Source organism: Mastomys coucha, unplaced genomic scaffold, assembly GCF_008632895.1.
Source record: "Mastomys coucha isolate ucsf_1 unplaced genomic scaffold, UCSF_Mcou_1 pScaffold20, whole genome shotgun sequence".
NCBI classification, from domain to species: Eukaryota; Metazoa; Chordata; class Mammalia; order Rodentia; family Muridae; genus Mastomys; species Mastomys coucha.
The window spans coordinates 4,285,210-4,300,032 of NW_022196903.1; the positions used below are offsets into that span (position 1 = coordinate 4,285,210).

Below are 14,823 nucleotides of genomic sequence, written 5' to 3' on the forward strand. Positions count from 1 at the left end.
TTACTGCCAGGTCTGTTTTAGAGATAGTTAGGTATTGCTTCCTTGTTGCTTTGAATGAATCATTTTCTCATTTATGTGCCCTGTGTTGTTTAAAAAACAAAAACAGATTGTCCCATTCCCTGGTGTTTGGTGTTTTGTTTTTTGTTTATTGTTGTTGGATTTGGGGGGGGTAGTTGTTTGGTTTTTTGTTTGTTGTTGTTGCTTTGGATTGCTATAGTCTGTCTCTGTGTCAAGGGTAAGTATAATCAAGGTGTTTCTGGGGTTGCACTTTATCTGGTCAAATACAACTGGCTTTGTAATTGCCCTTGTGCGTACATTGTTGTAGTTCTTAATGTCTACTTTCCAAACAGAGGTGGAGGAGAAAAAAATAAAAGGGGGTGGAGAAGGTATGAGCCTTTCAAATCCCCTAGAAGTCAGCTAGAGAGGGAGGGGCTTCCCCAGGTAGGTGAGGGTGTATCAGCAGTGATTGCTCATCTTAAGTCTAGTTCTGTGATCAGACACAGTAGTCAGCCATTCCTGGGATTCAGGAGACAGGTTTCTCACTACCCACCTTTGTTCCCAGAACCTTTAAACAACTGTTTCACAAACATGTTCTCTGCACACCACTGCCTACCAAGCAGACCTAGTACAGGGAAAGGTGGGTAGTTACTTCTAAGAGGGCACATTAACTGAAATCGCCTACATTTGCCTTACTTTCCAAGTCTTTCACAGGAAATTTGGAGCCTTTAATAGTTTTTCAGAGTGCTAAATAGTTAACATCAGATTCTACCTGTGTAATGTCTGAGTGGGAAAACATATTCTAAACACTAGTGTGCTCTTTCCCTAGAAGCTATTGCTGATGTTCATATGTCAAACTGTATTGTGCTTTTCAACTTATTTAATTTTTATTTGTGATCCTCTAGTGGGATTATATTTCCCTTTATGTAGAGTTTGTATGTTTAAAGTGATAGTTATTCTTTGTTACCTATAGCTTTTTTGGTTTCTATTACTATTATTTTCTATATAATTACTTATTTTCTGTATATAAAAATATGATTCACTTCACAAATAGCCACCTTTAAATGATTTCTTTTAAGTGTTTCCAGCTCTTCACAGTTGGTCAAATTATCAATTATCATGATGGTTTGACACCTTCCATAATACATATACCTGTTATTTTCTTGTACAGTTGTATGGTGTGTGCTTCTGGAAGTCTATACTGTAGACAGGAGAAAATTGACAAATGATGATGTTTCTATGGTAGAACAAATGACCTCTAACTTTTTGTCTTTATGATGGTCGTATCAGAACACAACCTCATGGAGAGTCAGTGAGCACCAGGATTTTGTTTAATGATACTACAGAAATTTAAGAAAATTATTATGGTAGGTGGTGTGTGAGTATGGTCTGTAGTTATTGCAGTACATGTATGGTGGTCCAGAGGACAGTTTTCAGGAGTCAGTTCCCCCTTCCTTTGGGAGTTCTTCGATGGTCTGGCTTGTGCAACAAGCACTTTTACCCACTGAGCCATCCCCGCACCTGGGTTTTAAATAGTTCAAATGTGGTTTCCATAGTTTATGATGTGTTTATCAGAGTATTAAATAAATTTTCTCCTTACTCAAATAGTTTTGACCTACACTGGGTTTATTGGACTATAACTCCATCATAGGTTGAACACCTGTCTTAGGGTTTCTGTTGCTGTGATGAAACATAAACAAAAGCAATTTGGGAAGGAAAGGGTCTATTCCATTTACTCTTTTATATCACAGTTCATTGTTGAAGGCAGTCAGGGCAAGAGCTTGAACAATCCAGGAACCTGGAGGCAGGAGCTGATGCAGTTATCCTGGAGGGAGGCTGCTTACTGGCTTGTTCCTAAGATGAACTCTGGACTTGTGATTCTTAGGTCCATTAGTTATGTAGCACTTTCCTTAAAATGTAATTCTTAGCTGCCTTTATAACTTATAGTAGTGCTAAAAATTAATTGTAATTTCTGTAATTTCTGGGCATATTTTGGGCCTAATCACCAGTAAGCCTCAACTGTAAGATGACCTAATGTGTCATTCCCTGTGGGAATTCCACAGTACAAATCCAAACTAGTTAGTTTGTAATCTTTCACTACTCCAGAATCATGGTAGTAGATGATTCAGGGTAGCTTAGTTCAAAGGCCTGCTAAGGTCTTACTTTGCCCTGATGGTAAGCTCCTGGTGCTCAGTCCCAGCATGTGGTTCCTCCTGTTTAAGTGTGTGACGTAGCTGCCATCACTGTGTCTGCAGCTGAAGTCCACTGTGAGTGCTGTAGAAGCCACTAGCACATTCTCTTCCTAAAGCTGACTCTGAGCGTGATCAAGTGCTGCCTTGAGGAAATGAGTTAAATGGCTCTCCATATGACCCCTAGCTTCCTTCCTTAAAGGTTTTTCCCCAGAGAATATTTTGGTTGACTCTTAAGATAAATTAGGGTACACAATGGTTAAGAAAGAGAGTTTATTAGGGTTGCTTCAATATCAACTAAGCTGACACAGACTGAAATGTGATCATAGGTCACAGACATTTCAAACAAGTTTTAAAGACAAAATCCTACATTGGTGGAGGAAGTGAGTTGTTTGTTTGCCAGAAGATTTGAGCTGGCATAGAAGCACTGTCTTATAAGAAAGAGATTGAATAATTTAAAGAAAATTTAAAAAGAAAGATGAAAGGAAGAAAGAAAGAAAGGAGGATGGATGAGAAACCAAAAGAAAATCTTGGGGTAGCATTGCTGCATGTACCTCAGCACGTGGGAGTGGAGATGGGATTATCAGGAGTGATCCTGAGCTACTGCCCTATGCGAGACTTTGGTCAAGCAAGCAAACAGAAAGGAACTCGCAAGAAAAAGTTCTTTCTTGGCATGCTTCACTCAGATGAAACTTTAGATCTCACTGTTTAAACTACAGAATGGAGTACACTAGATAATGCCCAAAATTTATTTGGGGAGAAATGCTTTGTTTTGTTTTTCATTTTTGGTTTTTCTTAAAAGTTATTTGGAGGGTAGATATGTTTAAAACCTGGTGTCTCATATCCTCTTGACCTATTATTTTGAGACACTCAGTAAGATAAAGTCATATCTTTTTAATTTAAAATTTCCCATTCTTTTTAGTAAATCACTGTCATCCATATATCTCGAGTTTTTCTTCTAGGAGGCATAACTTAAAATAACTAGTATGTGTTCTGCATTCTCTGTTGTTCTATAATGTTTTTGAGGTTGAAGGTTGTTTTGCCCATCAATAAATATTGATATCAAACTTTTAAAATTTGCTATGTGATTTTCTAGAATAATCAAGTATAAAAAGTTTTTTTTTTAAAGATTGAGATATTTATATGGAGAGAGAAGTATATTGTGAATATATAAATGTAGCATATGAATATAGTAATCCGGAGCAAAAGTTCAAATACTGAGGTAAAACATTTGCAAGATACTTGAAAGAACAAAAGGCAATAAGGTCGGAGGGTCTTTGTTATAACTGCAGAAGAATTCTGAAAGCCTGAGAATCAGATAAGGACTTGGTCTCACTGTAGAAGTAGTCATTGATGTCTTGGTGAGAGAATATTAGTGATCTGCTAATATGACTGAAAACAAAGCATAGCAGAAGAGATACATTGGTAAGCGTACATCAGCGAGATTGTTAGTTTTGTTCCAGGCCAATGCAGTAAAATAACTATCACAACATAAAGTGAATCAAAAAAAAAAAAAAAAATTTGGTTCTCTAGGAACCAAATGTATACTACATTTACATAGTACTATAATTTTGTAATAACATTCTCTTTTAAAAGTATATGCCATGATAAAAATTTAAAAATACTTTATTGCTAGAAAACAGCAACAGCCTCCTGAGCATGAGTCATACTCTCACTGGAAGGAGGACTCCACTTGACTGCTCATTGATTGGGGATTATTGAATGGGGACAGTTAGGGAAGGGCTGATATAAACTATTTCTGTGTTGCAGGGAATATTAAAAAACGAACGGCTCATTCCCGCACTTGTACCCTGGCAGGCTGGCCAGCCAGCCAGGTGGGCAATGGCTGACCTGTTTTTATCTCGCAGAGACTCTCTGGCTGGAGCTCTCAAAACATCTCCACCCAGGTCGCTGTATTCCTGTGTTTCAAATCCCCCATGGCCTTTGTGGTACACCTCAGGCAAACTCACGCTTTGTTGCCATACCTTTTCTTTCTTGAACCCAGTTGAGCTGCTGCATAATAGAAAACACAACACAAACTTAGTTCAGAAACAATGGTAACTCAGACGCTGGGCGCAGCAACTAAAATCCTCATCTTGTAAGCCTTATTAAATCAAAGTCCTCTGGTGGTGAGTCCTGACAGATCTGCCATTGAAACCCGGAGACACTAGCTACATCTTGTCCTCACACTATCCCTGTCCAAAAGGACCTTACTCTCTGCTGCGACCTCTCTTCATCTGTCCAACCTGAAGTCCCTCCTATTTGCCCAGTGATTGGCTCCTTTGTTGGTTCACAAGAAGTCACCTGAGTAGGCTGCCTTGTCTGCAGCCCCTCCCTGGAGAGCAGAATTAGCATCAAAATACAAACCACACCAGGCCCAACCGCAACATTTCTGAAAGAAAATAGCAAGAAAGATTGCCTTATCAGTTGACACTTTTATGAAAGATCTCTCAGTCATATAGAAGCTGTAGTAATTGGTGCTTATTGGACTTTCCCAAAATTATACTGAGCCCTCTCAAAACTCTGTCATCCATTTTGCTGTTCAGGCCCCTCTAACCGACCATAATGACTTGATCAGCCTGTGATGGCAATCAGGGGATCCTGAGAAGGAAAGCAGGGTGGGAATGGCTGGGGGCTGAAGAGACCTCAGAAGGTGGTGAACACAGTGAAATCATACTCTTGGGAGGCAGCTTTAGTGAGAGAGACTGTTTAATGGGGGGAAGGATAAGTGTACATCATTAGCAGGGATCACAGTGCTGGGGATGCCTCATTTACATAAGGAGGAATTCCTGATGCTGCCAGATACGACTTTATAAAGGGGAGAGGAAGTTTAACCAGGCTACTGTGCTACCAGTTTTTATGACCTCTTGTAGGCAAAGGTGGGGGTACAGAAATATGTGCCTTGGAATATGCAGGCCCAAGGCAGGGTGAGGAACCATCCTAGATTTGCCAATCTTAAGATATATTTCTGGGGATTGGACACACCTCAACCCCAATCTTGCTCTGAGCCTGCTCCACCCTCCCCCTCCAGAGTGTTCACTGTGTCTTCCTCTGGATTTGTTTCCGTCACTAGAAACTCTTTGCCCTTCTGTAAGCATTACTCCTCAGTCATTTAAGTTTTATGATGAAATTGTAGTCACTTAGTCACATATTCAGACTGCATTTCCAGTTCTAACATGAAATTTAAGCAACAACAGTCCACACTTCTAGTTCTCTTGCTATCCCTACCCTACCTTCAGATGCTGCCTCCACTGGGTCTGAATTCCTTGGAATTACGGAGTGTTCAAATCAGCTTTTTATGAGATGCCTTCCACAAATCACAAATGTCCATGTTTCCATCGAGAATGTTGAGTTCTTGATCCTTTCCAAGTGGCTTTCAGTTTCCTTTGGCAAGACTCATCAAGAAAATCACTGCCTAAAGCAGATATACATTCTTTTAAAAGCTGTATTTCTTAAATACGATTTGGAGCTCCTCACTGGACGACAGGCTTCAGAATGGATGCTGTGTTAGTTGTGACAATAGCAGTAAGCTGGCTGTGTATCTCCATCAGGCCCTGGGGAGCTAGGCACAGTGGCAGTGAATGGTATTTTAAAAAGAAGCCGCTCTCTAAAAAGCAGGTCTCAATAAGTCATGCTTAAGGAAGTACTGCCAACCAGTTTTTGTTATTTCAGTTACATAGCACAGGGATCGTACATTTGGTATAATTCTAAAGATAATTAGAGGAAATAATTTTGGGAATGGTAAATGCTATCAGCTTCATCTTAGGGTCATCAGCTGCATTCACCCCTAACAAGATAGGCCTATTTTGTGAAGCTTTGCAGCCCAGATTGTCATCATCTCTCCATCTATGAAAGTCTTACTTTACATCTTTTTTCAGGTATAAGGCTGTTTCAGTAACACTGAAAATGCTGTCACTTAGCCACCTCCAGCATTGTCCATAGCTAGATCATCTGGATAAGTTCCTACAGTTTCTACATCAGCATTTTCTGCTTCATTTCACATTATCTCTAGACCTTAGGAACCAACCTCTGCTAGCTTTATATTTTCCTTGTGTACCTTACTAACCTCTGGCCTTTTTAGAATTAAGTTAGGGTCTTGTTCTGAGTTAGACTTTGGCTTAGTAAATATCACAGTGAATCTTCTATCCAGTCCACCATTTCATACCAGCAATAAGACTTAACTTCTCTTGTCAGTCATGTAGACACAGCAATAGGAATGTCAATTTGCTTCAAGAACTTCTCGTTTGGTTTTACTACTTAGCTAGTTGTATAAGAATCCTGGTTTGACATGCTTTTCTTACTAAGTATATTTATTTCCAACTTTTAATTTAAACTGGTAAGTGTCTGCAAGAGTTTGTTTCACTTGAACACTTAGGATCCTAACTTCAGTATTGTTGGATCCTAGGAAAGGGTGGAAATGGAGAACAAGAAGTGAATCAGTCAGAACACAAAGAAACTTTATTGGGTTCATGGCCTCATACAGGAGTGTTTCATGGTATCCCAAAACACTACTGATACTGAATGCAAAGGTCACTGATTACAAATCACCATAATATGTAATAACAATGAATCAGGCCTGTAAACCTATGTGTTTGGAATGCAAGACAACTGGATTCTATGTTCAGGATATAGAAGGAGTTCCAGGCCAGCCTGAACTACTTAGTAAAACTGCCTCAAAATAAGTGAAGGTCTTGCCTGGCATGCATAGACCTTCAGCTAGGTTCCTAGCACTGCTCTTGCAATTTTAGTGCTCCAGAATTGGGCACATTACTAAACTGTGACAGTGATAGAAAGTGAGCAGGTGTTTTGAAAAAATAGACTTGTTCAGTACAGGACTTGTCACAGCCTTCAGTTTATCAGGAAATCAAAATGTCTGGAAAGGCAATAATACAAGATACACCTGTGTCTACAGAAAGCAAAAATAATAAACTTCTTCAAGGGGTAAATACTTGCGTAGTACCCATATGAGAAGACCATTGTATAATTATAATATCTACAAAATTTGGAGGAAAAAAGTATACTGCATCAAGTTGTACTTTCTCTATGAAGTCAATAGCAGGCATTCTTGAGCCTGCAGCAATTCCAGTTGTAGTACCACTTGGCACTAGCACAACTAGTTGCTGAGTTCCGGATGGTGACATGTGACAGCAGTGAGAAAAGCTCTGATATAATGACTGGTAATGAACTTGGAGTGCACTTTCATATAGATCTCGGATGTGGCACTGGAACAATTACAGTTCAAAACAAATACCAAATAAAACTAATAAAGTTGAGTGTGAGCATAGTGCACATATGGATTTCCATATTTCTCACAGCAAAAACATGCTGCCTATAATTCAGATAAGGAAAACAAAACTGTATTTTTGATAATTTTCTCTATCTTCAAAAAGGGTCATTTATTTAGAGGAAGACCATTCTAAATATTTAACTTCTTTAGATTAATTTCATTTTCTTTTTTCTTATAAGTTCAAAGAAATAGAATTCACAATGTTAAATCTTCGAAATTGTATGACCAGTGTAATCTCAATTCTTTAAAACTGTAACAAAGCAGTTAAGAGTCCAGAATTCTTAATTCAGTTTGCTAGTGTGGCATACAGTGCTACTGATATGCCTGCATTCATCTGTAAAATACAAATAAGTTCATCAATTTATCCACATAAAGCCCTTACCACATTTTTGTACTTACTCATGTGTGTGCATTCACACATACATGCATACCATGCCCTAGATGTGGGGGATCAGAGGACAACTTGCAAGAGTCATTTCTCCTCTTCCATTATGCAGGTCTTTGGTCTTGGCAGCAAGTACTTTACTCACAGAGCCATTTTGTGTTTCTTCTATATGAAGTTGCTATTATATAATATTTCTGGCATGTTTGCTATAGTTCTTTTCTCTTATCTCCTGCTATTCATAGCTATAGATCTTACCAAATGTTCATTCTTACCAAGTGTTAATAGTGATTATTTTTGAGTAGTGAGCTTTGGATTGTTTCCTCCTTTATACAAATCTTTATTGGTTGAATTTTTTTTCTTCACAACAACAATACAAAGCCCTTCCTTTAAAATCCAAATGATTTTTAATTTTCTTAGTTCTTTTTTTTTTTTTTTGCATCTGGGGTTACAGTTTCCAAGCCTTAAGATCTGTATTTTTAAAATGTTCCTCACGTAATTCTCATGATACACAGGGCTTCGAAAGCACTTGGAATAGATAACTCTCTCCCATCTAAGCAAGCATGTTATTCATAATTAATGTATAACATGGCTGAATGAGGTCTTCCAGTCTCGTCTACTGCATGCAGTATGACTGAAGAGTCTGAGAGGTGGATGTGCTCTTATTAGAAATCCAACTGGGCTTTGGGGGTACATTCCACCCTCACAAGATGACTGCTTTATTGGAGGAACAGGAAAGAAAATAGGAGTCCTTGAAATAAGAAGGGGTTACAACAAGGAGGAGCCTTCATATGCTCTGACTGGGCTCCAAGAAGAGTAAGTGTGCATGGTAACATCAGACAGTGTCCCAAAGTATTTTAAAATTGGAAACACATTGTAAAATATCAAGTGTTTCTTGGCATTTCTCCTGGAAAGATGCCAACTTTGAGTTTTGCTTAGTGTTATTGCCACCTCAACTGTTTATTTTTTAAGTCAGTATACTCAGCCTTCTATATCCATGCATTCCAGATCCATAAATTGAGTCAACCATAGATTAAAGCTATTAGAGAAGTGCATGTGTAATAAACATATACAATCATTTTCCTTGTCCTTTTTTCTAAGCAATACAGTATAAAAACTATAAAAACATATTCCATTCAATATTATGGGTTCTTTAAATATACTGAATGTATATAGGACACTTGCTATATACAAATACCTTTCCATTTTCTATAGAAAATTTAGCCATCTGTGGATTTGCTTATTCTGGAGGAATCCTAGAACCAATTTGCCACTAAGAGTGAAGAACAACCTTAGCTGTCCAGAGTAGAGCTGTGCCAAATGCCTGGCTCACCTATCCTGACTACTTTCTTTTTCCTCCTCACTAGTTATCACTGTCGCACTATTTTACTGCTATCTTCACACTCTGTTATACTTTGTCTACCTTTTCTCATTTGCATTGATGACAAATATAGGTGAACCATTCCATAAATACAGTGGTTGAGCTTTTTCAGTTTTGTGGTTGTGATAGTGGTGATTATTGGCTTTTGCCAATAATCTTTTAAGTTCTTCTTCCTAACTCCCTACATGCATGTTGTCCTTTCTATTAATGGTGATTGCTTGAAAACGAAAAATGTAATGGATGAAACATTGACATTTCTTAAGCAGGTAGATGAGAGAGCAAATCTCTGCTTTGTAATTGTGCTAACCACTTACATAACATGGGAAGATGTTAGATGTTAAATGCAAATACCTTTCTATTTTATCATTATATTACTTATATTGCCTAATATGGTTATACAGTATTGTGTTAGAAATAGTGTCAAGGGAAAGTCTGTATTAACTATTGACTTTTAAAAATTTATTTTGTGTGTGTGTGTGTATGTGTGTATGTGTGTGTGCATGCTCACGTAGATTGTGTATGCATGAAGTCCAGGAAAGGCCGTCAGATCCCTCAGTCAGAATTATAGGCACTTGTGGTCAAAATTGCCAGCTTATTGGTGGCACATTGGTTCTAGGTCTCCTGCAGAATAACTAAATCTACAGCTGGCTAAATCTTTTATAGGAAATGGAAAGGTACTTGCATATAACAAGCTACATGGTGCTAGTGTCTGCACTTTGATCTTCATAATGAACTCTTTCCCCAGCTTGACTTTTCAAACTTTTGGTTTTCTTGTTTGTAAAATGCACATTATGAGAATGGAAAGTGAACTAGAATATGGCAGATGCTTAGCATTCTTGGAATTTCTAGAAAATGAGAAAGTATATACTTAAGGCCACCTCATAAGGGTTTATAACTGCCATGTAGTTGATTGTTAACAAACTATTAGAAAGAGAATAACTTGGTTGTGAAGTAGTTAGCAAGTGTTCTTTGAGCCTCCACTGTTCCAGGACCCATACTGAATGTAATGATAGACAGATGCACTGGGCTGTGTGAGCCAGTATGTCAGCAGTGAGAGCCTTGAGCATCAGTGTTTTAAAGGGCTAGGTGAAGCTTGGTTGGACATGTTACTTCTGTTGTCATTATTCAGCTCTGATTTGGAACCAGCCACGGTCATCATATACAGGACTGGACGTGGATGTTCTTAAATAAAACTACATTTGCAAAAACAAGAACCTCTGAATTTCACTGACTCTGCCCATTCCCTACTCATATTGATGTTATTATCTGTTCATAGCACACACACCAAGTGTTAACTATGTTTCTATTGAAGTAGGCAGTGATACAGGCCATTCTTTGGGGGCTGCATGCACTTAGTTACTCCCATGTTTTAGGTTTTTCATCTTATGCTGCTCAGTTTGTTTGTGCAAACGCTCCGTCTCCTATTCATTCTGCTTGAGCTCATCTTCATGGTGTTCCTTCAGGAAAGCCAGGTGTTCTGTAGTCTTCTCAGAAGTACAGTTCCTCTTCAAGACTTCTCTCTCTTCCCATAGACCCCACTGGTTTCTCAGGTGGAGCTGGAGCCAGTGTGAGGCCCTCCAACTCAGAGAGAGATGCGTCTTTTACACTTTTAAAGACCAGAGACAGTCTGTAGCTGACAGAGCCTAAAGCACTTTATTTCTGGTTCTTCTCAGAGTTTGCACACTCCATATTGAAGAATAGAGTAAGTGGTGATTGATACAGAAGTGAAAGCACTAGCATTGACAACGAAGAATGAAAATTATCCTGGCAAACAAGCTTGGTTCATAGAGAATCCTGGTGAGAGGAAGATCCCAGGCTCTGAGCCAATAATAGAGAGTCCATCTTCTACTTTCTTGTAATTGTCCACAAAGGGCCATTAAAACAACACATAAAGAAGTAAAGTTATAAGTGAGGGAAAGTTAGTACTATTAGACATACTGTCTTACAGAAGGGATCAACTTCCAATGGAAATTAAACCTCAGAATATTTCTTCATGATAATGTAGATCACTTAGTAATTTTATAACTAGGTCCTAATTATAAAATTATTTGTTTTATTATTAGTTATTTTATAATTATTACTGTTTTTCTTTTTTACAGAAATACATTAATGGGAAATGGCTTCTAAATCTTGGCTGAATTTTTTAACCTTCCTCTGTGGATCTGCAATAGGATTTTTTTTATGTTCTCAACTATTCAGTATTTTGTTGCGAGAACAGGCTGATATTCAGCCTAACATGCTTCATAATGATCCTCATGCAAGACATTCAGATGATAATGGACACAATCACCTTCAAGGACAAATGGACTTCAATGCAGATTCTAGCCAACATAAAGGTAGGGTCTGTTAGTAAGAAGTATTTAGTTGTTGAGTATGTTGGGAAATCTTGTTGCTCTCTATACCAATAGAATAAAATGACCCCTATGTGTTAAAGATGTTCATAAACCATGACACAGAGAAAGACATGAGCTTGAAGAAATTTTTCTTTAGGGTCAGTTTTGTTATGATGTATATAAACTTTTAGTTTTTGTTTAGTCCTGTTACCATAGAGAAATATTAAGGTGTATATTTAAGTTTTAATTTGCATTTTTGTCAGTGATTAATCATTTTTTGTTTTGAGGGTCAAAGAGGTACAGAGGTAACAAAAGTCAGTGCATATTGCAATGACTTCATTTTCTCCTGGTTCTTATCACTGAAACCAGACTTCTTCCAGTGGTGTCTTAGTCTTCTGTATATCCCTAGTCTTCTGTATATCCCTCAAATGTTGGTTTCTCTAAGTTTCTGTCCTTTGCCTTTGGCTATGTGACATCACCACCTCTTGAAACTTTTGACTTCTGCCTTTTCCTTACTGAGTTTATCTTCATCCATTTCCAGACATTGAGAGAAGACATTTACTAACACAGTACAAACATCTCTGCAAACTGATTTGGCAGAACAGAATACATGTAGCCTAGAAATAATTGAAATTGCAAAATGGAAAAGCTCCCTCCAATTAAGAGTTGATTCTTCTATCTTCCTAGTAGTAAATTGTTTCTTTCTTTCCTCTTCTATAGAGACAGAGGGCTAGGATATCAAAATCTGACTGTGTTATCAACTAACACACAGATTTGTAGTGTAACAAATTGTCAAGTTGCATGACTGTTTATGCACAGTGGTTCAGTGGTGCTTTGTGTTCTTACAGAGCAGTTCACTTGCCCAGTACTTACTCTACTGCACAACTCCATACTTATGCATTACTAGGAAGCTATGCTATATAGGGGACCTTACTGTATGCACATACATTTGATAAATATTTATTACCTTCATGAACCACATGTGGGTCATGCTAAAGATTGCCCACTCTCAAATTGTATAAATTAAACTCCTTTTTCTCCCCACTCCCAGAACATTTTCTGCCACGCACACTCGTCTACTCCAGTCACATCCAAAATATCAGGGATAAAATCCTGATTAAGGATAAGAGGCAATAAGGATCCAAAAGGAGTTCTATGCCTCCTGGATATTCAGACAGTCGCTGATATCTCCTAACTCAGACGTGTTCCAGATCAGTCTTTCCAATCATCAACACGCCCTCATAATTAGGCATAAAGGTACCCCAAGAAATGATTCGTAAATGGCTAAGATTGGGTATTGTCCCCTGGCCAACACAATGTTTCCAATCTATCCTAGTTTTAATACCAAGCTGTCCATAGCTTGGAATTTCTCTCAAGGAACCTGCCTTGCCAGAGCTAGCAATGGAGATCTAGCACATTATTTAAGGCAATAAATAGTTTACAATAAATAAAACTGTTTTACGTACTAGAGAGTAATCGAAGGGCTTCCACTCAAGGACATTAGCTAGAAGTGTTAGGTCAGGTGGGAACTTCCCACTCCTTGCCTCCAGCAGAACCAGAGAATTAGCATAGGAATATCAAAGTACCTCAACAGGGAGGGCTCCACTCCTCTTCCTCCTGCTTCACACCTAGCTACCAGACTCCACTGACCTTGATGTGCAGTCACTTGCCTCAGTCCTCTGCCCCTTGCTGTAACCCCCGCCCGCCTACATGACTTTTGTCATCTGCCCTGCTTGCTGTATGGTATTTAAGCCTAAATTTCACCTTGTACAAAGACATTCAGATTTACCACACCCTTGTGTCTCGAGTCTGTCTGTCATCCGCTGACTTATTGCCCACCTGACCAAAATTCTCATCCCGTGAAAATTAGGGTTCCCGCAACAAACCCGGTCTGCAGCAATTTTCCTCATTTTCTCATTTTTTTATCCAGCAACCATCCATGTAAGCTGGGAACTATGAACCTATGGGTCATTTTTTTATATCCCAATTGCTACTAAATTTTAACAATTCTACATTGCCATCTTCCAAGATCTCTTGCGCTTAAATCTGTTTTCCCTAAGTCAGATGGCCGCTTGCCTGCACACACCTACGTTCTATTACATTTGCCCATACCTATTCTTGTTCTTTCTTTTAGTGAACTTTTGCTGAAGACTCATGTCCTACATCATCATTCTGGTGGCTTCATTTCTCCCTTCTCTGTTCTGCCAAGTTCTTGGGACTCTCATTTAATAATCCCCACACTTCCTTTTCCCTCAGTGTACAGAACCCTTTCAACATTCATGAGATGGCCTAGTGCTTAAGAGCACCAGCTGTTTTTCTAGAGGACCTGGGTTTGATTTTCAGCACCCGCATTGTAGCCTGCAACAGGTATCCCAACTCTAGAGCAATCATTTAGCCTCTGTGGGCACTTGCATGCCATGTGGTTTGCAGACATATATGCAGGCTAAACACCCACACACCTGAAATAAATATATCTATTTTAAAAACTTTCTGTCACAACACTTCTTCTACGCAACAATTCCTGGTTTACTTGTGAAGTTCCCTGCTAAACTGGAGTTTGTTCTGGTAAGAAATGTGTCTTGTTCATATTTCCATACTAGTACAAAGTAACTAATAAATGAAATCTAGAGAAAATGAGAAAATGAGGAAAGTAGTGTTCTGGGAGTGAGGAGAAAAAAAGAGTTCAGTTTATACATTTTGGGAGTGAGATGAATAATTTTTAGCATTACTCACATCTTGTGGTCCATGAAGGTAATAAATATTTATTAAATATATGTGCATAGAGTGAGAGGATTGATCAGACCCCAGCTGTGGGGATAAAGCTGTCTTGTCTTCCTCCATGTACTATACCATTTTTTGTTGTTCATCCAGGGTGTGATGTGTCTGTGTGTCTAAGATTGATTCCTTAGTTCCATGAGCAGTGGATGCTTCCTAACTACAGATTGCAGCTCTTCTTCTGGACTGAGTTCCTGGTACTCCATGGCTTTCAAATTCTTTCATGCCTTTCCTCCCCTTTTCTTTTGTTCTTTCAGTTAACTAGTTAACTGTACCTCATTGTTAATCTTTTACAGGACCAAGACTTCAACAACTAGTTGACCATTATATTTAAAAGTGTTGTACCTTAGGATTAACTAGAGCTTTTTTATCAAGTGTTGCTTATAGATTATATTGTTCTGTAATTAAGTAAGTTGGAATCAGGAGTAAAACACTAATTTGCAAAGTAATTTTGTATATATATATATATATATATATAT

The 14,823-nt window shown here is 38.4% G+C and overlaps 1 protein-coding gene across 3 annotated transcripts in view; it reads left to right on the forward strand.

The window, feature by feature from the left end:
• Positions 1 to 14,823, forward strand: part of C1galt1 (core 1 synthase, glycoprotein-N-acetylgalactosamine 3-beta-galactosyltransferase 1) — a 31,601-nt gene that overhangs the window by 8,625 nt on the left and 8,153 nt on the right. For all 3 annotated transcript variants that reach the window (XM_031381152.1, XM_031381154.1, XM_031381153.1), the window contains one exon: positions 11,336 to 11,572. In XM_031381152.1, the coding sequence (XP_031237012.1) occupies positions 11,353 to 11,572 (220 nt within the window). In that variant the 5' untranslated portion in view covers positions 11,336 to 11,352. The remainder of the gene's footprint in view (positions 1 to 11,335; positions 11,573 to 14,823) is intronic.